Here is a 26,100-nt window from a genome sequence, read left to right as displayed (position 1 = left end):
TAGCGCGGTCAGGGGCCGCGCTGGGGAAGCTCCAGAGGACGCACTGGAGGCGAGGAGGCCCAGCGGCCGGTCCGGGGGAGAGGCCTCCGGACGAGAGAGGGCAGAGGCAGATGACGGCGCCTGCCCTGCACCGGCCCTGCACCGGCGCCTGCCCTGCACCGGCGCGGCGGGAGCAAGCTCTGCGCCGCTGTCGGAGCACTTTGCGAGCATCCCCCGGGTTTTACCCTCCAAACGCCCTTGGGAGGCAGGGGTTATGACCCCCGTCTTACAGACGCAAGCTGAGAGAGGCCTTAGCTGAGCTGCCCGGGTCCCAGCCAGGGCCCCGCGTCGTCTTCCCGGCTGCCCTTCCCGCGCCCTTCCCGCCCGCGGCGGGACAGCCTCCGAGCCCCGCCCGGGAGCGGCAGGTGAGCGCGGCTCCCGGGCGTCGGAGCCCCGGCCCCCCCTTTGCTCGGCCCGGGCCCGGGTCCCGTGCGCAGGCGGCGCGTGGGCGGGGCCTGCTGTCGGGTGGGGCCCGAGGGGGGCGGGGGGAGGGGTGAGTCTGGGCCCGGCCCGGGCTTCCAACCTCGGTTCCCTCCTCTTCCTCCTCAGGCTCAGCCGCAGGAAAGCAGCGCGTCCCCGCAGGCTGGGCCGCCGGTGGGCGGGGGCGGGGGCGGGCCTGCACGTGCACTCCGCCTCCCCGGGCCCGGGCCCGGATTGGCCTGTGCGGAGGGGGCGGGGCATCGGGCCCCGCCCCCTCCCATTGGCCAGCGGCGGCGGCGGCGGAGCCCGGAAGTGGACGGCGGGGACGGCGGCGGCGGGAGCGGGAGCGGCGGCGGGAGAAGAGGGCGAGGGGCGCGGGGCTCGGCTGGCGCGGAGCGGCGGGGCCGTCATGGAGGGGCCCCCCGCCCCCTCGGTGAGCGCCTGCCTGCGGGACTGGGACGACCTGCAGGAGGACTTCCAGAGCATCCAGGTGAGTGGTCGGGACCCGCCCCTGCAGCCGATTGGCAGAACCGGGCAGGTGCGGGCCCCGATTGGGCGGCGCGGGCTGTCCGTTCCGGGGGTCGGGACCCCCCCTCCCCCCTCCCCCGCAGCTGCCCGCGGGCTTCCGCCGGCCCGGCGGACCAAGGAAAGAGCTGCCGCGTGGGGGGAGGCGGGGGGCGCCCGGGGCAGCGAGCGGGGCGGCGGAGGTGGGGCTGCCGGAGGTCGGGCTGCCCGAGGTCGGGCTGCCCGGTTGCCCCGCCTGGGAAGGCCCCCGGTGTGCGGGGTGGCGGGCCCCGGAGCCTGCGGTGGTCCCGAGCACCTCACTTCACAGAGGAGGAAACTGAGGCCCGGGAGGGGCGCTTAGTGCCCGAGGTCCCCCGCGAGTAAAGCCGAGGCGCCGCCTCCTCTGCGGGCTCCTTGTCCGCCGGGGAGCTCAGAGTGCCCGCTGCCCCCCCCCGCCCCCCCCCCCCGCCCTGCCGGCCTTTGCAGGCTGGTGGGGGCCGCGCTCCCGCCGGGGCCGCACGCACGGACACCCAGACCCGCGCGCCAGCGCAAGCTGCGAGCAGGCAGAGCGTGGGCGCCCCTCGGGAGCGGGGCAGCCTCTCCCCTCAGCGCCCTCCCCGCGCCGGGGTCCCCCCGGACCCCCGGGAGATTTCCAAGCTGTGGCTCCCTGCGCGCACCGCTGGGCATCGGGGCTCGGCCCAGGCGCCGCCTGCTTTGCCCTCTTTGGGAAACTTGGTTTCTGACACGCTCGGGTGTCCCGGGCCTCAAGCTAACCTTCCCCGGGATGTCCTCCCTGACCCGCTACTGGCGCCGCGCCAGCCAGCCCGTGGGCCAGCCGGCCGGCCCTGGGAGGGGGCCAGAAATCGTGGGGGGGCGGCATCAATGGCCCCCGGCTGCCAGGCCGCCCCCGAGGGCCGGTGCCACCTGCGGTCGCCAGCCCAGGCAGCACTCAGTGGCCGCTGGAGACGGAGTCAGCCACGCCGGACCCGGTGCCCGGCCTCCCTCTCCCCGGCACTCCCCGAGGGCTCCTTGCCCAGAGTCTCGGTCCTGACCCCTGCCCACCATGGCCGCACTGGCGCTTGGGTGGGGCTTTCCCCAGAAACATGGAGGCTCTCCAGTTTGGGGGCTGGCTTTGTCTGGTCCGCGACTGCCAGCGCCCAAGAGAGTTTCCTCACACTGCCCAGTTTCCCAATCCCAGGAACAGAGAATCTCTTCTTAGAGTCCCACCTCCAAGGGCAAAGGGCCCCTCGGCAGGAAACTGGGTGAAGGTCACATAGAGCCTGTGCCCAGGGTACACTTGGGACTCGGCCTCAGATGTGCCCTGGGAGGTCCAAGGACCGAAGGTTGGCCAGCTCAGCTCAGGGCGGGGAGCGCTCAGAAGAGCCCGACGGCTCGCTGCTCCCCCCATTCCCTAAAAGTCAGGGGACCCCGGGCCCTAATAGAAGTGGTGGGAGGGGAGGCCGCAGGCTGAAAGCAGGGCCTTCCCTGTCGGTGCTCCTCATGGCCTAGCTGGGCGCCAGCCCTCTTACTCGCCATTGTAGGTGAAGGCCCACCGGGCACTGGAGGGCACCTACAGGAAGAAGCTTCATTTTCATCTTGAGGGAACCCCTGTTGTGCTGATGGGAGACATGACCTCTGCCCGACCCTCTCCCCAACATGTCTGCCCTGAATCATTAGCTCTTTCACACTTGGGGCGGCATAGGCAGGGGTATCCCAGCTGCCGGGGAGGCTGGCAGGGACTCTAGCTCAGTGACAGGAGGGACACGTGGATGGCTTCCTCAGGATCCCTGGACCGGCAGAGCAATGGGAGGAGCTGTCTGCTTGGAGGAGGTGGCCCGCTTGGCCAATGGGCTGGTTTCCATGTCACCTAGCACAGACATAAGAGATTTGAGATGCAGGAGGCCAGACAAGGGGCAGAGATTTGTGTTTACGCCATCTGGAAGGGGAGAGAAGTGGGCTGCTGCCACTGCCCCGTGCGGCCATGGGGACTCCTCTCACTCCAAAAGGGCCGAGGGATCCTTTGCCCGTGGGTTGGGGCCCCCAAAAGTTTCTCCATTCCTGGGACTGGTGAATGGTCATTGTGGAGATGATGGGCCAGCAAAAGCTGCCACCCAAACGGGGGAACCTCCATGTTTCTAGATAAAGCCCTCAACTGTTCCTCCTTTTCCCCTAACCTGGAAGGCGACCTTCTCCTCCAGCAGCACCCCCAGGGCCAGGCTCAGACTGAGCCTCCTCCCTCTGGTGGCCAAAGGGGATGTTGCTTGGTGCTCCGCAGTGGGCATGGGGACCACCTTGGGGCCTGCCCATCTAAAGCAGCTTAGCCAGGATGAGGCTTGACTTAATCCCTCTGGGCCCCAGATGTCTGCAACCCCCTGCCCCTGGCTTGGGAGGGTCCTTCAGGAACCCTTCCTCTTTCACTTCACCCGTGGTCCATGGTCCGCGAGCCTCATCATGGCTCTTCCCTTGCCTGCAGGAGACCCACCGAGAGTACCGTCTGCAGCTCGAGGCCCTGACCAAGCTGCAGAGTAACTGCTCTACCTCCATTGCCCGGCAGAAGAAGAAGCTCAAAGAGCTAGCCTTGACTCTGAAGAAGTACGTGCTTGGGGTGCTGGGGGTCACCAGCCCACTGATCCATGCGGAGAGGGAGAGCAATGGAGTCTGAGGCCCTTGGGAGGGCTGGGGGCCTCTGAGGCTCCAGAGCTGGCTTCCTAGGGCCCGGCCAGGCCGGGGTGAGGCGAGCACAAAGGACCAGCCATGGCTGGGCAAGGCAGGGCAGCCTGACCTGGCTATTTGCTCATCTGTAAAATAGAATTACTGGCCTAGAACAGAGAGGGGCTAAGTGGAGTCCGGAGCTTTGAGAAACCTGAAGCCGGCTTTGGGGGTCCCGAGCTGGTTGGGGTGTTCTGCTCTAGCAGCAGCAGCCCTTTGGGCCGGGGCGGGGGGGAGTGAGGGGGAATCCGCAGTCAGAGGGGACAGGCCCTGGGATGGCCAGAGCTTCTCCTGCAGCTGGGCCAGTCCCTCTTTTCCCACCATGCCCTGCAGATGCAAAGCTTCCATTCCATCCGACAAGGAGGAGATGCTGCAAGAGATTGAGAATCTTATCAAAGAGCGACAGGGGATCTTCTTTGACATGGAGGCTTATTTGCCCAAGAAAAATGGGTGAGGAGACGGGCCGGTGTCAGACAAGCGGCTCTTCCATAGCGCTGGCTGCTCTGGGCTCAGCCGGCTTCTGGGGGTGAGGGGGCTTCTTGGAACCCTCTTCGTCCAGATTCAGGGCTGGGCTGCCATAAGGGAGGGCAGAGGATGGCCCCCATGCCCCGGAGGGCCCAGGGTTTGGAGGACTTGCTTCCTCACCCCGCTCCTCCTCGTCCCTCCCTGCAGGATCTACCTGAGTCTCGTCCTGGGAAGCGTCAACGTCACCCTCCTCAGCAAGCAGGCTAAGTAATCTTGCCCAGCCCCCAGTGTCTCTCCTTCCCTTCCCCACCTGCTCCCCAGCCCCTGGGGAGCCAGCCTCGGGGTCCAGCTCTGCTGTTCCCACCAGTGGCTGAGCAAGCCCCTCGCCCTCTCTGGGTCTCCGTGTCCCCCATGTGAAATGAGGCTCTCTCCAGCTCCAACTGAGCAGCATGGGCTTGGGAGGGCAGCCAGGAGTCCCAGCCTGTTCCCGGGGCCTCCCCCCAATGGGGGGCTCGGCCTGGCTTGGATACTCAGGGAGTGCTGCTTGACCTCCTGCCCACAGGTTTGCCTACAAGGACGAGTATGAGAAGTTTAAGCTTTATCTCACCATCATCCTCATCATCATCTCCTTCACCTGCCGCTTCCTCCTCAATTCTAGGTGGGCCCTTGGGTGGCACTGGGCCGGACCAAAACCTGGGGCTGATGGGTGGGGCCGGGGGACTCGCGTCTCCTGCTCCCAGGTTCCCCCTCCTGTCCCCACCGCCCCAAGTTGCAGTTCCTCTTTGTCATCCTCAGGGTGACAGATGCAACTTTCAACTTCCTGTTGGTGTGGTACTACTGCACGCTGACCATCCGGGAAAGCATCCTCATCAACAACGGGTCCCGGTGAGCTCCCCCAAACACGCTGTGGCCCGGCCCATCTCCCTGGGGGGGTGGGGGGGTGTTAACTTCCTTTCCTCCGATGCCCCCAGGGGAATCTCTTTACTAGGGGGGTGGGTGGGTGGGAGTGGGAGTGACCCTGCCTGGTCACCAGGACCAGCTGGAAGGCTGGGGGAGGTGCGGGGCAGGAGGGCTTCTGGGAAGAGAAGTTGAGCCATCCCTCTCCCGTCTCAGGATCAAAGGCTGGTGGGTATTTCATCACTACATCTCCACCTTCCTGTCCGGAGTCATGCTGACATGGTGAGCCTCCTCCCTCCAGTCCCCCCATTTCTCAGCGCCATCCTCGCCTCCCCCAGAGCCACAGGCAGAGCCGGTGGGGAGCTTGGGGGCCTCTCATCCGGGGCTCACGTTTTATAGAAAAAGGAAACGGGTGAAAAGAAGAGGGGGCGTAAACTGCAGCCCTGGGTCCTGGTGCTCAACACCCTGAACCTGGGGCCACGGGAGGAGGGAGGGGAGACTCCTCCTCACTGCTTCTCTTCCTGTCCCCAGGCCTGATGGACTCATGTACCAAAAGTTTCGAAACCAGTTCCTGTCCTTTTCTATGTACCAGAGTGAGTCTCAGATTGTGGCTCCCCTTTCAGCACGGCCTCCCTGCCTCCTTGTCACCACCTCCAGGATGGCCTTGGGGATTGCTTTACCACTTGCTCCTTGGGGGGTTGAGGGAGGCCTGGGGCTGGGATGAAGGGTAATGACCCTGGGCCCTTCTAAGTGGGGAGAGGCTCAGACGAGGAGTCTCCCCCCATCTCTGGCTCTCCTGGGGAAGGACCTCCTTAACAGGACCTCCCTTGGCCTTCTCCGGCAGGCTTTGTACAGTTCCTCCAATACTACTACCAGAGCGGCTGCCTGTACCGCCTGCGGGCCCTAGGCGAGAGGCACAACATGGACCTCACTGTGGGTGAGTGGAGTCTCTCCTTCCTCCCGGGAAGGGAAGGAGGGGTCTGGCTCCCAGCAGCCTTCACCCTGGGACCTGCTCCTAATGCCGCTCTCCTTTCCTTTGTTCCTTCTGCCAGAGGGCTTCCAGTCCTGGATGTGGAGGGGTCTCACCTTCCTTCTCCCCTTCCTCTTCTTTGGCCACGTGAGTCTGCGGCCCCTTCCCCTCCTGCTCCCCAGTGCCCCTAGTGCTAGGCCCAAAGCTGGGGAAACACCCCCTCGGAGAGCAAGGACACTTCAAAGGGCAGCCCTGGCCGAGGCTTCTTCCCAGGGCCAGGCCCAGCCCTGCCACGAGCCTCAAATGCGTTTCATCCTTTAGTTTTGGCAACTGTTTAATGCCGTGACCCTGTTCCAGCTGGCCCGGGAGCCCCAGTGTAAGGAGTGGCAGGTGAGTGCTGCCTGGGGAGGCGAGGGGGACCACCCCAGTGCCCACGAGAGGGCCGACGTCTGCCATCCTGCTCTTTTCCCTCCAGGTGCTCATGTGCGGCCTCCCTTTCCTGTTGCTCTTCCTCGGTAACTTCTTCACTACTCTCAGGGTGGTTCACCAGAAATTCCACAGCCAACACGGAAACAAGAAGGACTGATGCCGTGGCCAGACGCGGGACGGGCTCTGCCCCAATCCCTTGGCCTTGTCTTGAGCTGAGACCATGGCAGCCGCCACCTTCTCTCCTTGTCCAGAAAAGTCAGTGACTGGCTGAGCCCCAGAGGAGCTCTCCTTCCTCCACCCCACCCCCAGTCACCTGCCCGAGCCAGTGGGCCACAGGGACGATGGATTGTTGGGTAAGGGCAGGTACCCTACCTGGACTGGGGCCTTCTGCCTGTAGCCAGCTCCTGCTCCCTCAGTTAACCCTGCACTTGTGGGGTCCAAGAAAAAATCCTCCTATTTCCCCTGGTTCCTCTTGTTCTAACCCCCCTCCTCATACCCTCAGGCCTTTTGTGAGCCTCGGTGCTGAAGCTATGGCAGTGAGAAGCGTGGCCATAATAAAGGGATTGGCGGGGGCTGGAGGTGGCTGGAGTGGAAGCCTTTTCTTACTGGCCCCTAGGGCAGTTCCGTGACAGCATTGCCCCGAGCTGCTGGTGTCACACCCCAAGGTGGGCCTGCTCATCCCCATCTGCCCCAGGGTCAGGGCAGCGATGGCCAGGCAGCCCTTGGGGAGCTGGATGGGAAGCCTGGGCTTGCAAGGAACATCTCCCAGACTCCTCTGGGCTCAGCACATTGATGAGTGGAACCAGTAAATTCTTGGGAGGGAGGGGGCACTAAGGAAATTTTGCCTGTTTTAGTGAACAAATTGACACAAGGCAATTTGGTACGGTTTTCACATTTAATATGGGGGGGACAATATGACTAACAAAGTCCTCTCGGAACCCTATTCACATCGGGACGAACAGCTGGTCTGGATGAGATTCTAGAACTCACTCAAGCAAAAGATGCTCACACAATTACAAGCTACTCCAAGGGCAGATACAGAAAAAAAAAAAAAAACAAAAAAAAAAAAAACAATTCTATTCCAAGATCAAAGAATATTTCAAAATAATTATTTACACTCATTGGACGTTCTGGGGGGGGGTTGCACCCAGCACTCTCCTTCCAAAGCCTGCTTCATGGTTGAGCCAATGCCAATGGGAAGGAAACTTGGGGAACAGGAGGAGGGGGGGGGGAAACGTGGGGGCAAAAGCCCCGGCTTTGAGACTGCTCCCTCCTCTCCCCTCCTACTCGTTGAGCAGCAGCTTTCAAGGCCTTAGCCAAAGGCCACAGGACACCGACCCTCAATCGGGGGGAAGGAGGTGGGCATTTTGGCACAGGAGAGCCCTGGCCGGAGGCACCCTGGACTCCAGGCACTGGGGAAGGGACCGACTTGGTCCCTTAACTCTTCTTCCACAAGGAAGAGGAGCTGGGCTCCCCACTCTAATCCCAGAGCACTTGGGAATTGAGGTAGCAGGCCCTGGGCTGGGGATGGGAGACAGGCTTGGCCTGACCCCCCCACACACCCTCACCCAATCCCAAACTCCTGACCTCAAGAGCAGGGAAGCAGCCCAGTGGTCCCCGTGCCTCTCTGGGGCATTGGAAAGAGTGACCATGGCAGCCAGCGGGCTCTGCAGGGGGGAGGGGGGGTGGCCCTCCGGGGCCAGTCTTCCCCCAGAACCCCCCTCCCCCACGGCCAGGCTAAGTGGGAACAACCTAGTAAGAGTGAGAAGGCAAAGAGAAAAGGGCTGATTACAGAACAGGGGCTGGGCCGGCCGGGCCGCCTCCGGCCCGCGCCCTCTCAGTCCCAGGGCGGTCGGGCCGACCCTAGCTCCACACATCCAGGGAGTAGCGCCCCTTCGCCATCAGTTTCTTGATGAAGTCCACAGCCTGGGACTGGCTCATGCCCCCGAACTCGGACGCGATCTCACAGAACACGTTGTGCACGTCGCGGGCCATGTTCCGGGCATCCCTGGAGGCCGGGAGGAAGGAAGCCATGGGGATCAGATGCGGAGGCCGCGCCCCGAGCCCCACTCCCCTTGCAGAGCCCCCCAGTCCCGCCGCGCCGCCCCGCCCCCACTCACCCGCACACGTAGATGTGCGCGCTGCCCTCGTGGATCAGTTTCCAGAGATGCTCCTTGTTCTGCTTCATCAGGTGCTGCACATAAACCTGGTGGGGGCGGGGCAGATTGGGGGCCGGCTCAGCCTCGGGCTCGCGGCCCCGCCCCCCGTCCCGCCCCTCCCTCTCGCGGCCTCACCTTCTGGGTCTGCTCCCGGGAGAAGGCCACGTGGAGCTGGGAGAGGACTCCGTCCTTGTGGAAGCGCGCCAGCTCCTCCCGGTACAAGTAGTCCTCGTCTCCCCGGCGGCAGCCGTAGTACAACACGGTCTCCCCCACCTCCTTACCTGGGGGCACCGGAGAGGGGCCTGAGCCCGGGCCCGGGCCCGGGGGGAGGAGCCCAGGAGGGGGAGGAGGAGGAGCCGGGGCCCGAGCCCGGCCCAGGAGGGGGAGGAGCCGGGGAAGGAGCCAGGGTCCGAGCCCGCCTTACCCTGCTCTTTCAGCCACGCCCGCTCCTGGATGAAGCCCATGAAGGGGGCGATGCCGGTGCCCGGGCCGATCATGATGACGGGCGTGGTGGGCTTGAAGGGCAGCCGGAACTGGGACTTGCGCACGAACATGGGTACGGTGGCCTTGTTCCCGTTCTCCTGGGCGGGCTCCTTGGCCCGGAGCCAGTTGGTAGCCACGCCCTTGTTGACCCGGCCCGCCTTGGTCTTATACTCCACCACCACGGCACAGATGTGAACGGAGTTGGGGTGAACCTGGAGGGCGGCAGCCAGGGGCCGTCTGAGGAAGGGCGAGGCCCGGCCCGACCCCGAGCTGGCCCACTCGGCTAGGAATCTGGTACCGTGAGCAGACCGAGGCCGTGCCCTTCCTTCCCTCCTGTGACACTTCCCTCCAGTCCGAATCCCTGCCTCCCGTAACTGCACCCGGGGACCCCCAGCTCCCCTCCCTCCCCGTCTCTGACCAGCTTTCACATAGACCCCCCCCTGTGGGAACACAGAGCAAACCCTCAGAGCCCGCTTCGGCCTCTTCCGGGGCTCGGCCTCCAGGACATCCTTTGCACCCAGGCCAGAAGCATCTTCCTTCACTCCAGGCCCCCCCTCATATCCCCCTCCTCTTTTGGCCTTTAAAGCCCTTTACCTCCCAGCCCGGGCTGGGCAGCCTCCAGGCCACCCCCCACTCCTGGGCCCCCACTGCTCCACGGAGCCTTTCCTGATCACCCCATGCCAGCCGCCACCCCCCCCCAAAGGCCCCGGGTGAGAATGGAGAGCCGGGACCCTTCCCAGCCAGACGCCCTGGCAGGTCACTACATCTCCCTCATGCCCCAGGAGTGGGAGAAGGTGGCCCAGAGTTGTCTGGCACAAGAAAAACACTTGTGATATGGCGAGGGCATCCCCAGGGATGGGGAGCCTAGAGGCTCTTCTACCATTTTACTTTTAAGAAGCCAGGGGTGAAGGGCAGGGCAGCCATTGAGGGCTTCACTGGCCCAGATGCCAAGGGGCTTTGCGCCTGCTGAGTTAGGCCCAGCCCAAAGGGTTATCTTGAGGGGGGGCAGCACTGGACTCCCCCCATCCACCTCTCCCCTCCTCCTCTGCTGCCCTCGGGAGTACCTGCCTCCTGACACTAATTGGCTGCCCAGGAGCTGGGGCACTGGGCCAGGCCACTTCTGAAGGGGCAAGAAAATGAGGCAAGAGGCGGCTGGGAGCAGTGCTAAAATCCGAGGTGTCTGTGCATCCCCTCACCTGGCGAGGGAGCCACCACTAGTATTCCTGTCATTCCCATTGTACAGATTAGGAAACGAGGCGCTCTCTGCTGAGCAATATTGACTGTAAGGGGAGCGGACCTTCTGGGGACCTCGGCTTCCTGCCCAGAGCTGCAGAGACCCCTCTTAAACCTACCTTGGAGGAGGAGGCAATGGAGTAGTAGCGGACCTGCAGGCGGGGCAGCAGCTCACATAGGTGGTCAATGGGGGGCCGGAGGGAGGGGTAGTCCTGAAGAATGGCCAGGATGTGCCTCCTGGCTTCCACAACCCAGCTCAGGTACAGCTCCTATGGGGGAAGCGAGAGGAGGACCGAGGGTGAGGCTGCCGGCGGGGCCGAGGGAGTGGGGGGCCGAGCCGGGGCCGGGGAGAGGGCTCACCTTGCCCTCGCCCGACGAGGACGCCATCTTGCGGAGTTGCTCCTGTTCTGCCGGCTCCCCAGCGTACTGTGCCAGCTCATAGAGGACGTTGGTTCGAGGGGGATTGGTGATGTCCAGGTAGTAGGTGAGTGCCGTGCGGTAAGTGGTGGGGCAGGGGAACGGATGCTTCTTGTTGGACTCCTCTGCAAGGCAGACAGACAACTGACTGGGGAATGCACACCTGGGCCTGTGCACACCTGGGCCTGTGACCGTTCCCAGGTCGGCCTGATCAGTGTCAGCCCAAAACCAAGGCCCTTAAGAGCCCTGGGGAAAGATGGAGGCAGCTTACCCAGTACATGCGCACACATCCATGGACTCATATTCACATTCATACACCCATGTACTCACATACACATATGTACTCAAACACACTTGCTACGTACACACACACACTTTCACACATATACACACACTCACATACACACACACACACACACACACTCACACTCACCAGGACCATACCCCAATGACCCAGCCCCTGACTACCCCACTACCGGCCACTCCCTCTACTCTCCATCATCTCTCTCCTTAACTCAGTGAAAAACTTGTGGGGAGTTGGGGGGATTCTTGGGGTCCAAGAGAGCAGCCTTCACCTGTCCAGATTAGCAGCTCAACAATTAAGCCAATAAGGAAAGCAGAAATGGAGGCTGGAGAACTCCTGTAACTTGACATAATCACTTTCCATCTCGGGGCCTCGGGTCTCTCTCTGATAAATTAGGAAGCTGCAGTCCCAAAGGACTCCCAAGTCAGCAATAGAAATCCCTATAAAACCCCCTGTGGGGGCCTGGCCCAGGCCGTATATGGGCTTCCCAAAGCAGTTTGGTGCTGTCTCACAGAAAGGGGAGATGTGAGAGGTGAGCCTGGGCCAGCTGGCCGCTGGAACGGGCAGACTCACCATCCAGGTTGTTCAGGGACATGACCACATCCAGGTCAGCCCCCAGGATCTCTCCGAGCTGGTTAACGAGCAACGCATCATTGGCTGGGTACACGGCAACGTGGTCCCCGGACTCGTACCTGGAGATGGAAAGCAAAGTTACAGGTCCAGGCTCCAACCTGGCTGGGACTCCCACGGTCACCTATGAATCACCCATTCATGTTTTCAGATGAGAAACTGAGGCCCAGCCGCACAATGGGCATGCAAGGTCCTATGACTGGCGAGAACCCCCGATCCAGCCCGCTTCTATGTGGGGCATTCGGGCTGCCTGTGGAGGGCCAGGGCCATGAGGAGGCAGCAGGAGGCCCCCCGCTCCAGAAGGCCCAGGGGACTCGGGGTCTCCTACCTGATTTTGGAGTTTGAGATGTCTAGCTCCAGATGCATGAGATGGCGTTCTCCGCCCTGGTTCAGCTTCCGATTTGTGGTCACGATGGCCAGGAAAGGATTCTTGGCGTCAAAAGGCCTGTGAGGAAGAACTCTGTTGGCATCCAGATGTCCCGAAGCACAAGGACCCAGCAGGGCTGCCAGAGGCCGTGACCTACATGGAACCTGAGGGACTGGCCGGCGATCCCTCCGGGCCTCGTCCAGGACGGCCCCGCCCCAGACCAGAGCCAGAGCCAATTGTGAACGCCAGGAGGTCTCTCGGGCCGGCCCGATCCATGCCAGGGCGGCTCCTCCCCCCCGTCCCCAGGCGGGGTGTGCTGGACAAACGCAGTGGCAGCTCACACTTATGTTACCCCCTCAGTTTAAGGAATGTTTCTCACAACCGCCTCAGTGGGAGGGGGGACAAATGAAGGTCCGAGGTCCTCAGAGAAGAAGCTTTCTTAGTCATAGGCACCCGGGGATGGCACCTGTCAGAATCTGAGCTCGAGACCCTGATCTTTCCCCTCTGCTTTGGGAAGAATGGGGAGAGGGTAGGCCCCCACAGGCCCACAAAAAACCAATTCTCTTGCCATGGGGCCAAGTCTTCCCTCTTGTGGAAGCAAAGTGCACAGAGTACCAGGCCTGGACACTGGAAAATCAAGTTCAAATCCAAATTCAGACACTTAAGAGTTGTATGGCACAGGATCAAGTCATTTGCCTCACTTTTCTCATCTGCAAAATGGGTGTTATTGTTATAGCACCTACCTACCAGAATTGGTGTGAGGAGTCAGTGAGATCCTATTTCCTTAGTTTAGGGTCTCGTGTATCCAAGACTCTGAATAAATTTCCCTCCTTCCTTCTCTCTCTCTGAACCCACTCCACTTCATCTCCATGGAGCTCAGTTTGGAGGGGAGTCCCTATCCCCCAAAAGAGTGAATCTCCTACAAGTTTTCCTTTTAGCTTGGGGGGAAAATCTACTCCATAGAAAGGCTTTTTCAAAGCCCAAATAAGAATAACCAAAATACTGGTGACTGAACTGCAATATCCCTTTCATTATCAAACTGTGTGTTCTTCTGTCCTATTGGGTAATGACCAGGTGGAGGCAGCAGCAAAAGGGCTCAGTCAACAGTCCCACAGAAGGGGGTGGGCACCTGAGGGGTCAGGGGGCAGGCCTTGTAGTCATGGCTGCAGCCTACACTCTGAACCCAGCTGCCCTCCCTTTATAGGCTCCAAAGTTCACCCCAGGCCGGCTGCCCCTGCAGAGGGGAGGGGAGCGTGACGTGCCAGCCGTGCCGGTAATTTGGCCTGGACACGGAGTCCAAGAACCAGGAACATTTTTAGCCGATTAGTGCTTTGATTAGACTGTGATTAGGAATCCAACTCTCAACACAGATCTTTGCCCCTGCTATCATTTGCTGGACGCTGGTCAAACTCTTTAGGGACAGAACTCCAGGTACAGAGGGCTGCCCTGATCTCACACACGGAAACTGCAATCAATGGGACCTTGAACCCCGGAAAGAAACAAAGACCAAGGGACATGTGACTTACTGTTGCATTGGGCCACAGGCCCACAGTCAGAAGCCCTGAACCAAACCCTTCACGTTCATCAGCGGATTCTTACTTAAGTCTTTCTCACTCTCAATCTAGCTGATGAGCATCCCTCCTCCCGGTCCCTACTGCCTCCCAGAGAAGGAGGAATGACCATGAATCTGAGACAGAGTGGACTTGGGGTTATTCACAGAAAGACTCACGGGTACAGAAGTGATCATTTCCAAAGGCAGAAGCTAAAAGGGTTTCATGTAAATATAGGTTATCTTTCCTCGACCCCTTGGGCTGGCTAGTAAAGAGACAAATGCCTTCGTTTAGCGGCTTCCGGATGTGTTTGTACACGAGCGCACACACAGGCAGGCACGTCCAGCCCCAGGTCTGCCCAACCCAGGCCAGGTAGACCCTTTAGGGGCAGGTCCTATTCCCCGCTTCCAGGCCGCTGCCGCCGCCCTGCCCCCAACTTACGGTTTCTGGTTCTCATAGCTCTTCAGGCGGCCCATTTCCCCGGTGTACACTTTGTTCATGTTTTCATCAGTGTGAACCACCAGCTCGTACTGACGAATGCTGAAAGGCAGGATTGAAGAGTGGTGAGCTGGGGCTCATGACCCTGCAGGAACTCCGGCAGAGCCAATATTCAGGTGAGAGAAGCTGGAGGCTGGGCAGGCCCGCGAGGCTTTGGGGTCTACTCAAGAAGAAAGCACATGTGATTCAAAAAAGGATGTCCCACATGCAAAAAAACAAATGCAAGGAAAGGTTGAGGGCCAAGGACTTGCGGAATAAGTGAAATCTGGTGGAATCAAGGGCCGGCGGCTTCCTTTAAAAATAAGACTGGCTTAATGTAAAAGAAAAGGGGGAAAAAGTTTGACATTCAAGATATGGAGGCCATTATCCCAAATATTTAAGGCCAAGGCCAATTCCCCAATAGGTAAGTGGTCAATGGGCGTGAACCGTTCTCAAAACAACTGCAGGTGATGGAGAATGATATAGAGATGACATAAAAACCACTCTGGATCACAACCAGCCCCACCCCAAAGTGGCGCCTCCCACAGGACAGTCTCTGCAGTAGTGTCTGAGGAGCTGCAGAAAGCTGGGCCCGCTGTGACCTCCTGGCTCCTCACTCTCAAAAGCAACACTATGGGGAAGAGAGGACTGGAGCCCCAAGGACACCGGCCCCCTGAGGGGGCTTTCCCTTTGTTACCAGGGCAGGCTTCCTTGGAAGGTTGGGGGGGGAGGGGGGGAGGAGAAGCACCGTGTGATGGAAGACAGGAGGGAGGCAAGGGGCTCCAGGGTCTGGAGCCAAGAGAGCTTGGAGTTTCTGGGGAAAGCCCACACCAGGTGGCTTGGCTCAGATTTCCGACAATCAACAGCGAGGCCGACATTGGAACCAAGATCTTCCCAACTGAGGGCTGCTGCCCCGGGGGTATGTGTGTGTCCCAGAGAGGGAAGGGCAGCAGATGAAGTCTGGATGGCCTCCGAGCCTCCAAACCCAGAGGCTATTGTACAGGAGGCGCTGGCAGAAGCAGCACAGCCTGGGGGGAAGAGCCACCACCAGGATCAGACACTTCTCTTCTTCACTGCTTGGGTCCTCCCAGGGAAAGGGCAGGGGCAGCAGCCTGGAGGGCCTCCTCCCAAGTCCCAAGCCCTCCAAAACATCCATATGTGAGTAATTGCTTCAGAGGACTAGGAGGCTAGGCCTTAGTCCCGGCCTACTTAGATTTCAACACAGTCTCTCACTCTACCTGGATTTCAAAACAGTTTTGTCCTCATGGACCTCAAGAGAGCCAGGCAGCCTGCCACAGGGAGATAGACGGGGAACTGCCAGGTATGGGGACTGACGAATTCGTGCTAACATGGTGGAGGGCACTGGGCTGTGTCCTTATCATCGCTAATGATGAAATGTGCATTCACAGCTCAGAAGACACACGGACAAGTGGCTCTCATCAGATGACACAATGTTTAAAAAATCCCAGAGAACTTGCAGAAGGTAGGAAGAGTGGCCCCAAACTAAAGAGATTTAACAGGGTCACCCCGGACATCATGTACACATATCTGAAAAAAAAATCCGGGCAGCTGGATGGTGCAGTGGATGGAGTCCCAGCCCTGAAGTCAGGAGGACCCGAGTTCAAATCTGGTCTCAGACACTTAACACTTCCTGGCTGTGTGACCCTGAGCAAGTCGCTTAACCCAAATTGCCTCAGGAAAAAAAAAAAAATCCACTGCATAAACAAAGATTGGAGGCAAAATTCTGGCTTTCCTGTGTGTGGTTCATGTCAAAAAAAGGTCAAAGGCCATTACGCCCTCTTAGGTCTTATGATGGCATCCTTGCTCACTGTGAGGAAGAGGACCAGGGTTCAGTGGGACCGTGGGATTATGGGATCAGGCTGTGGTGGGAGCCATCACAGGATCATGGGACCATCTTGTCTAGAAAAAACAAGCTGACAGGCCTCTGTACTCTGCACTGGCCAGAGCCCATCTGGAATGTGGTATTTGGTTCTGGGAACTCCATCTGGAGAACTAACTGCGTCCCAGCAGAGGGCGATCAGAAAGGGAGGAGCCCAGTGTTAATGAGGGGCAGCTGTTGGGGGCAGCGAAGCAGGGCTCCCTCCCCACACCGGGATGTGGCAGAGCCACAAGCGGGCCGAGGCAGGCAGGACCTCTTGGCAATGGTTGGGCAGATATTCTTGCCCTGGAGAAGCAGGGACTGGGCTTCCCCATTCCATGAGGCCCTTTGATTCTAGGGCTTCCCGGGAGCGATCTGCTCCTGCCCCGGGGGTGACCTGCTCAAGGACAATGTGGGCTGAGAAAAGGATCTGGTTTTCTTCAAGGGCTTTGAGCTGTTCGTACTGGGGATATTTTGAGAATACAGACCATTGTAAATAAAAAGCTATAATAATAAAAAAAATTTTTTAAATGATTACAGACCAGTGTGGGCAGGAACAAAAACTGTCTCCCCAGGCCTGTGGGAGGCTCACACTCTCAGGGCTTCTCTAGGACCCAGTCTCACCCCATCAGAGTCTTTGCTGCCAGATAGCGGGCTGAGCAGAACCACGGAGCCCAGAGAAGCCCAAAGCATAGCCAGGCAAAGTCTCGGTGCTGACCAATGGCCCCTGAATCCAGGGCCTGACACTGTGCCACAAAAGACGAAAGGAGAACCCACTTCCCAGGGCTGCCCTGGGCTACCTTGCTGTCCCAACTGTCCCAGCCCCTCTTGCTCTCCCATCCTGTGGCTACTCACCAGGCCCTGCCATCTTGTGCCCACACCTACCTGGACTCCTCACCAGTAGCTTCCACTCCAAAATATTCACAAACGGCCGGCCAGAACTGCTCTCTCCAGGTGATAAAATCTTCCTCCAAGCTGTGGAAAAGCCAAAGAATAAGCCATAGAGACAAGAGGAAAAGGTCATTGCCAAGGAAAGAGAGAGGAGAAAGACAAGGAAGGGAGGAAGGAAGAAAGGCAGGAAGGAATGGAGAGAAAAGGAAGAAAGGAGAGAGGAAGGGGGAGGGAAGGGGAGAGGGGCCCTGGGGCTGCCAAGCTCTGTTGCACAGACACCAAACTAAGGACAGCAGGTTGGAGGGCTGTAGGAAGCCACATCTACTTCTGTTTTTTTAACAAAACAACAAAATATTCCGAGGCAATGACACCAAAAACCAAAGGAGACAAAAACGTGGAGGGCTTTCATCTCGGCAGCCCAAAGAGCGCTGTCCAGGGTGGGGGTTACTTCCCAGTTCTTGGTCTGCCCAGATAAAAGAGGTGGCCGGTGCCTGTGGTCAGGCCTCCACTGAACTCTCCCGTCAAAATCTCTGCCTCTCAGGAAGCCAAGGAGAAGGGAGAGGGAGAGGGGGAAGCCCTTAGGAGGAGGAGACCACCCTGAAGCAGACAAGAGACTCTGAAGTGCGCAGCCAGCAGTGGAGCTAGCGGCCCACCCTCACTCAGCCGGGCCAGATGCCTCCCTGGGGCTCACTCACTTCCCGTCATCATCTCCCAGGCCGAGTTCAAATATCCGCTGAGCCCCCAGCTGGTCCAGCCTGTTGTCCACATATTTCCCCATCGCGTTGAAGTGTTCATAGGTCTTGTTCCCAAGACCAAACACCTGCAGAAAGAAAAGGAGCAATAAACCTCATCCTGTTGCCATCTTGGTTTTGTGGGAAAAGATGGATGGGGACTAAGACTGATGGGCTTCAACCAGTAGAGCTCAGGCCCTTTCCAATCTGAACTTCCATGATAAGCTTCTTGGCTATTACCTAACATATCTGAACTGATAAGACCAGGCCATCATGTCAGTGTGAAACTTAGGGAGGAAGAAATGAATCATCATGGAGATCACTTTTGGTCCCACTCAACTTGACCAGCAATTCAGAGTTGAAGGCAGGACCGTGACACACCTTTTGCTTCCCAGGAGCCCCTGGATCAGAACAGAGAAAAGATGCTTCCCACTTTGTTTGCCCTCCAACTGTTTCCACAGTAACTGAAGTGTCGGCTTCCTTCGGCTTGAAGCCAAGTCCCCTTGCAGTGCTCCTCCTCCTGCAGGTCTCATGACCCAGGGAACCCCTCTTCTCTTCTCTCAGGACTTCCAGAGTCTGTGAGCTGACAGGATTCCCAGCCCCTCCCTCCCCAAGACATCAACACTAGGTACCAGCTGGAGTGAAACCTTGCACAACTTTGACTTGCTCCCCCCATGACCTGAGAGACTTCTTTTTGCCTTCAATTCAAAATGGACCATGTTCTAAAATACAATCCAAGGGAGCTGTGGGAGAGGCTGCTCCAGGTGCCTCCTGAAGCTCCCCAAGATCAAGAGCCTGCTGTAAACCAACTTCTCACTGGCCTTTTCTTCCTCTCTCTCCCCCAGGCCTCTATGACTTCCCTCTCACCTATGGTGGGTGACACCCCCCCCCCCAGGAGGAAGCAGACAAGGTACCACTCGGCTCCCTTCCAGGCGCTGGTTTAGCTACAGGAGGGATCTCGGAGCCCTTTCTGCCAAGAGCAATACCAATGACGAGGGAATGAGGAGCAATTACCTTACAAACAATGATGGACTCTGGCATCCCAGGCCAGCTGTGGTGGGACAATAAGGCCCAGCAGCCTACGCCTGGCACACAGAGCACCTCAGAGGGCCCAAAGGCCCTTGGGGAATCATGGGAATGAAGGGACAGACAACTCACCGCAAATCTGACACCAGAGAGATCCGCATCTGTCTCTTGCAGCCAGTCATAGAAGTCCTGAGCATTGTCTGTGGGGTCTCCCTCGCCATAGGTGGCCATGCAGAACACAGCCAGGGAGTTCTCTATTTCTGGAAGACTGCTCAAATCCGCCTACGAAAGGAAGAAGAGTCAGGGCCAGTAGGAAAGCACAGCTCTTGCCCGGTCCACCCCCCGATCGACTGAGAGATGAAAGAGTCAGGTAGTGAGAACCAGACCGTCTACAGCCAAATGAGTGACGCCCCTCAAAGCAGTCACCTCAGAAGGCCAGACCCTCACTCGGACGATGCTGAGCCTTCTCCAGGAACTCCTTCCACAGCCAGTTTTTTTGTTCTCATAAGAAAGCCCATTTTGAATGCAGGTGATCAGCACACAGAGCTCAGCAGACCTGGTTCCTCCTAATGTCTGACTCAAAATCCAAAAGACTGACTTTCAACCTGACCAGCACTGAGAATACCCAAAGCGAGGTTCTGAGAGCAGGTCTGGGAATATACTGTCCAGAGACAAGCTGGACTCAAAATGGAGGGAGAGGGAGAAAACTGCAGGTACAATTGATCCAATGGGCCCCTGAAAAGAGCGATGGATGTGTGAGACACAGGGGAAAGGGGCTTAGCAATATGGAGGAAACTATAATGAAGAGACAGAAATGACACTTGTGGCTTCGTAGGTTAACAGAAGAAATATAAATATATATATATATATACTGACACTAAATCCAGTGATGTGGGGTGCCTAAGGGAAAGAGGCTGATAGGCTCCTGTGGGTGTGGATCCCTGAGCCTGGATGGGTGCCTGGAAAACTTCTGGGAAAAGGGACAGGATAAAGGAACAAGTCTGCAGATCGGAGACAGGCCCTCTCTGCTATGGAAATCTATAAAGGGCAAGGAGCAAGCACAGCAGAAAACATGAGGAGGTCGCAAGAAAGAGAAAAAGCTCCTGTTTTCAGCAGAGACCGGTCAGCCCAGAGGAAGCTCTGGAGTTCAAGAGGAAGACAAAACTGGCTAGAGGCAGGTGGCCGATGTGACAGAGATGACAACCAACTAGAAGCTATAGCCATGACTCAGAGCACTTTTCTTTCTCAGTACCTCTTTACTAAAAGCAAAGGACCTGATACACTTTCTGACTTGCCTTGATCAGAGGAGAGCCAGAGTCATGAACACGTCTGACCCATCCTGGGCAAGTCATTGGCTCCCTCAGAGCCTCAAACAGCTCCCTATAAGCAGAAGTTCTGAGAAGGGGCCAAGCTGCATTGGTGAAGGGAACTTCCTTCCCTGGGAGTTCTCTTACCCTCATAGGCCCTCTACCTGGCTAAGGGACTTTGCTCTTTCAGGAGACTGAGGAAGCCGAAGGAACGACACCCAGGGCTGTGATGCCCATCTCTTTAGAGCTCATGACACTTAAAGGAGGATGCACCAGGCATAATCTCAGTAGAAGTCTAGACTTTAGGAAAATTAATTTAATAGTTTTCAGAAAAATTGTTCAATGAATGTGAACAAATTTTTTTATGAGAACTGCACATGTTAAACCTCATTCAGACTGTCTGCTGTCTTGGAGGGGGGAGGAGAGGGAGAAAAATTTGGAACACAAGGTTTTGCAAAGTGAATGTTGAAAACTATCTTTGCATGTATTTGGAAAAATAAAATACTATTAAAACAACAACAAAAAGTTGTCCAAGATCCCATGATCTGAAATTTAAAAAAAATCCAAAGCTTCTCAAGAGTCGTGGAAGGGGGGAGAGGGGGAAGGAGTGGGGATAGCTAGGTGAGGATAGCTGGTCCTCTATCAGCCCTGAAGTCTGGAGGACCTGAGTTCAAATCTGGCCTCACACATTTCCCAGCTGTGTGACTCTGGGCAAGTCACTTAACTCCAATTGCCCCAGCAAAAATAAATAAATAAAAGAATAGAAAGATAGATAAATGAAAATAAAGAAGAAAGTGGAAGGTGTCCAAAAAATCTGATGTGGCTGCAAGGAGAGCACTTTTAGAAAAATGGTTTTGATCTGATTTGACTTTTTTAAATTATTCTTTTTAGTTACACATTCTTTCTCTTCTTCCCTCTCCTCCTCCACCCATCGAGAAGGCAAAAAAATGCAATCTTCCTACATATGAAGTCATGTAGAACATTTCCACGTTAGCCATGCTGCCCAAAATAAAGTGTGGGGAAGGGGCAAGAAAAAGAAATAAAAAACATCTGCTTCCATTTGCACTCAGAATGCACCCGCTCTCTGGAGGGGGACAGCATTTTTCATGAGGAGTTCTTTGGAATTATTGTGGATCATTGTTTAATCAGAGGCTAAAACTTAGTTTCACAGTTGATCTTGTTACAAGACTATTTTCTTGGTTCTGCTCAATTCATTCTTCCTCATATAGGTTTTCCCGGATTTTTCTGAAACCACTCCCCTTTGCCATTTCTTATAGCACAATAGGATTCCGGCACAAACATTTGCCACAATTTGTTCAGGGATTCTCCAATGAATGGAGAAGCATCCCTTCAGTTGCCAATTCTTTGCCACTAGTAAAAAGAGCTGCTATAAATATCTGGGTACATATGGGTCAGCTAGGTGGCTCAGCAGAGAGAGCACTGGGCCTGGAGTCACAAAGACCATACTTTAAGTCCTGCCTCAGACACTTACTAATCATGTGAGCCTCAGCAAGTCACTTAACTCCTGATCGCCTTAATCCACTCAAGAAGGAAATGGCAAATCGCTCTTTGCCAAGAAAACTCCATGGACAGATCATGAAGAGTTGGACATGGTTGAACAACATGACTTTTTTTTTTTTTTTGGGGGGGGGGGTCTGAATGAAGTAGTTTATTAATTTTTTCTTTTTCTTTCTTTCTTTTTTTTTTTTTTAATTATAGCTTTTTATTTACAAGTTATCTGCATGGGTAATTTTACAGCATTGACAACTGCCAAACCTTTTGTTCCAATTTTTCCCCTCCTTCCTCCAACCTCTTCCCCAGATGGCAGATTGAACAATACATGTTAAATACAACATGACTTCTTTACCTTTTTCTTTGAAGTCTTGGGGAAACCCAGATTTTAAAGAAGACACATATGAAAGATAACAGATCTTCCCAACTGAGGGCTGCTGCCCTTTTTTTGTTTTTGAAGAGTGCCATGGTTCTCTTAAGAATAGGTAAGAATATTCTAGAGAATATTATGAACTGAGGTTAGCAAAAAAGGACTAGGAACAAAAATGGGCTTTTGCGAGCATTTAGAAAGCAGAGTAGTGATTGATCACTGTGGTTCCCATAAGAACAAGTCATATTAGACCAACCTCATTTCCTTTTCTGAAAGGATTACTAGAATACAAATCAAAAAAATTTCACAGATCCTACTTGGTTTGATTTCAGAAAAATCTAACAAAGTTCTTATGTTATGGACAGGATCAAAAGGCAGGGAGTGAACAGTTACACAGACTTCGAACCAATTAAACAATGATATCCCAAAAATGGTCAGCAACCCACAACTCCTCAGAAGAAAAATAAGGCGCAGAAAGGAGAGACCGATACTGTATGTAGAAACACAAAGGGCATAAGTTAATGGATAATGTAAAACTGATATTATAAAATAAAACACTGGCTGACAGAATAAGGATTTTAAAAGCTCTCAACAGGCTACAATTATGAGCCAAACCTAATAATTTTAAATTGAATAGGGATAAAGTCATCTTATCCCATTGCCAAGAGCTGTGGGAAAATGAAAATATGTTCTCAGAGATAGAAGACAGGAGCAGTCCTCCTTTGGTAAGGAAGAAATATTGCTGATGTCTAGTATATATTGGTATTGATATTAAAAAGAGTATTTCCTTCCTTTTTTCCCTTACTCTCTCCTTTTCTTCCTTTCTTCCCCACTTCATCTTTCCTCCCTTTCTACCTCCCTCCTCTCTTCTTTACTTCTTTCCTCCCATCTTTTCTTTCTTCCTCCCTTCCTTCCTTTCATCCTTCCTTACTTTTGGCATTTATTCAGCACCCACTGGGTGTCTAGCCCTAAGCTGGGGATAAAAATGGCTTAAGAGAGCCTCTACCTTCAAGGAATGGAGCAGCAGTAAGGAAACCACTCTGCGAGGACAATGTATTCATGCTTGGTAGTCATGGCAGCTAAAGCCACAAAAGTGGGCTAGACCAGGAGCACAATCTGCCTCTGGGAGCAGGTGGGATCAGGTTTCTGGGCAAGGGAAGTCATATGATCAAGAATGTGTCTGGAAGTTTCATTTGACAGCAAGAGTTTTAGACTCATAATATTCAGAAATCTGAAGAAGTTATGGCAAATGAATGTGACATAATTCTATTACGCCATAAAAAGTGTTATGAAAGGGGGTTTTCAGTGAAAATTGGCAAGATCTGTGTGCATTGAGCAGAACCAAGAAAACAATTTATACAAGAACAGTAAATTCAAGACAAAAACTTTGAAAGATTTCCGAACTAGAATTTGAATACAGATGAAAACAAACTTCAAAAAAAAAAATTTTTTTTTTTTTTTGGGGGGGGGTCCTGTGTTTTCTTTCACAACATGACTAACATGGAAATACATTTTACCTGACTGCACTTGAATAACCAATATCAAATTGTTTGCCTTCTCATTGAGCTGGGAGGGAAGGGAGGGAGAGTATTGGGAATTTTTTAATTTTTAAAAATTTTTTATAAGAATGTTAAAATTTCTATTTGTAGTTAGAAAAAAAAAAAAAAAAGAATAATTTCAGAACTCCGATCAATCCCAATCATTATTCCAGAATACTGATGATGAAGAATACTTCCAACTTCTGGGCAGAAAGGATATGGACTCCAGGTAGAGAATAACAAATACATTTGGGACACAGCCAATGGGGCGATGTTAGGGAGCCATGCAAATTTGTTACAGAGGCTTCCCTCCCCCCACAATGGGGGCCCAGGCTATTACCCCCTCCCTCCTCCATCTCCACTCTCCCCCCCCCAAAAAAGAAAAGAAAACAGAAGGAATCACAATTGTAGTCAGTTTTGAAATTTACAGATTGAATTGATCATACACTAAAAAACAAACTACAAAAAAAGACTCAGATTTCTTTACAATCTTCTTCTGCTCTCCATATGTGGAAAACAGAATAAAAGCTACCTGGCAGACCTCCTCTTGTGGGCAGCTTCCCCATCCAGAGGCTGCAGGGCTGAGGGCAAAGAGCATGTGTGGGATTTGGAGGGGAGGGACCAGGGCTCAGACTCAGCTGTGACTCTCACAGGCCAAGGATGGGTTTGGGGCCTTCCAGCTCTGTCCTCTACCTCCTCCTGTACAAACTCAGGCTTGTCTAGCTTCCACTGTTTTCCCTCAGGCTGGGAGCGGGACATCTCAGCCCTCCTCCCCCAACCTTACTGGAAACCTTCACAGAGACCACGCAGACCAGAGCTGATGGCTCTCCTTGGTTTCCTCCATTGTAGCCATCGGGCAAAATGCTACCCTGATCACTTCCTGGGCCCTTTTAGCACGGAGAGTGCCAAAGCCCAGGCACCGAAGGGTGACAAGTATGCTTCCATGGCCTTCCATGCAACTCTGGTCCTTTGAGCACTAAGGGGATTTATCCTTAATGTTCTCATGAATGAGAAAGGTTGTATGCTAAAAAGGAAAACAAAAACCCACCCTTCTGTTTCTTAGTCTCACCCTCTGGAGCTCACTAAGGCCCATGGCTGGTCTCCCAAGACCTTCACATGAAAGGCCCCCCTGTTTATTTTCCAAAGAATCTGGTCATGGGTTAAAGACGCCCTTGAAGGCGCGGTTGTCGCTCAGCTTACCAAGTCATACTCCTCGGGGTCCGCAGCCATGCCCCTCATTCCGTAACGGTGGGCGTCTTTGGAGAGGCGGTTAGCAAATTCTTCAGCTGTGCCCGTCTGGGAGCCATAAAACACAACGATGTTCCTACCCTTTGGGAAGGCACACGAACACATATTAGACAGAAAGCCAAGGGGACAATCCCTGACCATTAACTGGGGATTAAGCAAAGACTAATGGAGGACAGTTCAGACATTGAGGAACATCCTCTTTCCCTTCTCTCCCATGTTCTCCCCCAAATGACCAATGAAATGAAGTTCTCGTCTGTGAGAGAACTAAGCCATACAAAAGCAGTCAAGTATGTGAGCAAAGAACCTATCAAAAAATCTCCAACAACAACAAAATCCCCGGCCTAAATGAGTTTTGCAATTATGTGGAGACTCAGACAGAAGTCAGCTAAATAAAATGGAGAAGGCTAAAAGACACAACACAAGCTCCAAGCTGAGAATGAGGGCCACTGGGAGGCAAAATGTCACCAAGCCTGTGTTTCAGGATCCATTCTCCTGCTCGCTCCCCAGCTGAAGACAGCCCCTAACAGAGACCACACTCAACGTTTCCTCAAGCTTTCTCCTAGAATAGCAAATACCCAATAAGGTCCAAGTTAAAAATCAAGAAACAAAAGAAAGAAATCTTACCGTTTTCTTCATCTTCTCCACAAAGCTACTTTCTTTGACATTTGGAGGTCTGAAAAAAAAACAAATTTTACAATAAGCATGGATGAATTACCAAATACTCAGTTCATCCTTGTATTTGCTGTCCTTTCCAACTGGTTAGCATTGAGAGAGACAGAGTATTCAGTTAGTCACTGAACATTTATTAAGCACTTACTATGTGCCAGCCATTGTGGACTAGGGATACAAAGAAAGGCAAGAGATAATGTCTGCCCTCAAGGAATCCACAATCTAATGGGACTCTCAGAGGATCCAGAATGAAGAACATGCTAGTCCATTGCTCATTTCTCTGACCGAGCTACATCTGGGCCTCCATGTTCACAAGTGAACTTCATACTTTATAAAGGCGATCAACAACCTGGCCCCATTCAGGCAGGTGGCCAGGATGGTGGGAGGACCAAGCCATTCAAGGATCAATTTAAGGAAAGGTGGTACTCATATTGGAGAAGAGGTGATTCAAGCAGGGCATCAGGGCTATCGTGTGGAAGAAGATGGAAGAGACTGGTTCTGCTTGATTCCAGTGGGTAGATCGAGGGGCAAATTGTTGAAGTAGAACATAAAGTCAATGTAAAGAAGAGCTTCCTTGCTCCCAAGGGTAGCTAACAAAAGATGTCCAAGAGTGAAGTAAGTGTCCTTTATTCCTACTAGAGAAGGGAGCTATCAGACACCAAAGGCTGGGTCCAGCCACCCATCCTGTTTCAGCCTCTGTTTTTCCTATAATTCAATTCAATGAAAAAGATTTGAGAGAAAGATGGGTTTGGTCACTTTAACATTCCATGAAAAGCCCAACAATCAAAAGTGATGCAAAAGCCAAAGTAAAGCCCAGCATTTTTAGGAAGAGGGGAAAAAAGGCAAGGTACAAACTCCTGTTCATAACCATGACTC

General features: G+C 54.8%; 2 protein-coding genes across 4 annotated transcripts in view; one reads left to right on the top strand and one right to left on the bottom strand.

Moving 5' to 3' along the window:
* The first annotated feature begins 811 nt into the window (after positions 1-811).
* TMEM120A (transmembrane protein 120A) lies at positions 812-7,011 on the top strand. The gene is made up of 12 exons (XM_031967978.1): positions 812-949; positions 3,437-3,555; positions 4,006-4,122; positions 4,345-4,404; positions 4,700-4,795; positions 4,933-5,022; positions 5,251-5,316; positions 5,566-5,627; positions 5,879-5,971; positions 6,087-6,151; positions 6,326-6,394; positions 6,480-7,011. Exons 1-12 carry the CDS (start codon positions 869-871, stop codon positions 6,588-6,590), a joined length of 1,029 nt encoding a protein of 342 aa, XP_031823838.1. The 5' UTR covers positions 812-868; the 3' UTR covers positions 6,591-7,011.
* Positions 7,012-7,496: 485 nt separating this feature from the next.
* Positions 7,497-26,100, bottom strand: part of LOC100933747 (NADPH--cytochrome P450 reductase) — an 83,360-nt gene continuing 64,756 nt past the window's right edge. For all 3 annotated transcript variants that reach the window (XM_031967977.1, XM_031967974.1, XM_031967976.1), the window contains 14 exons: positions 25,180-25,228; positions 24,508-24,636; positions 18,713-18,862; positions 17,519-17,643; positions 16,818-16,907; positions 14,018-14,116; positions 11,988-12,104; positions 11,603-11,721; positions 10,669-10,850; positions 10,428-10,577; positions 9,017-9,287; positions 8,728-8,873; positions 8,554-8,639; positions 7,497-8,441 (listed from right to left, as the gene is read on the bottom strand). In XM_031967977.1, coding sequence (XP_031823837.1) covers positions 8,297-8,441; positions 8,554-8,639; positions 8,728-8,873; positions 9,017-9,287; positions 10,428-10,577; positions 10,669-10,850; positions 11,603-11,721; positions 11,988-12,104; positions 14,018-14,116; positions 16,818-16,907; positions 17,519-17,643; positions 18,713-18,862; positions 24,508-24,636; positions 25,180-25,228 — 1,858 coding nt within the window. In that variant the 3' untranslated portion in view covers positions 7,497-8,296. The remainder of the gene's footprint in view (positions 8,442-8,553; positions 8,640-8,727; positions 8,874-9,016; positions 9,288-10,427; positions 10,578-10,668; positions 10,851-11,602; positions 11,722-11,987; positions 12,105-14,017; positions 14,117-16,817; positions 16,908-17,518; positions 17,644-18,712; positions 18,863-24,507; positions 24,637-25,179; positions 25,229-26,100) is intronic.

Source organism: Sarcophilus harrisii, chromosome 4 (assembly GCF_902635505.1).
Source record: "Sarcophilus harrisii chromosome 4, mSarHar1.11, whole genome shotgun sequence".
In the NCBI taxonomy this organism is placed as follows: domain Eukaryota; kingdom Metazoa; phylum Chordata; class Mammalia; order Dasyuromorphia; family Dasyuridae; genus Sarcophilus; species Sarcophilus harrisii.
This window is presented reverse-complemented; position numbering and strand designations above follow the sequence as displayed.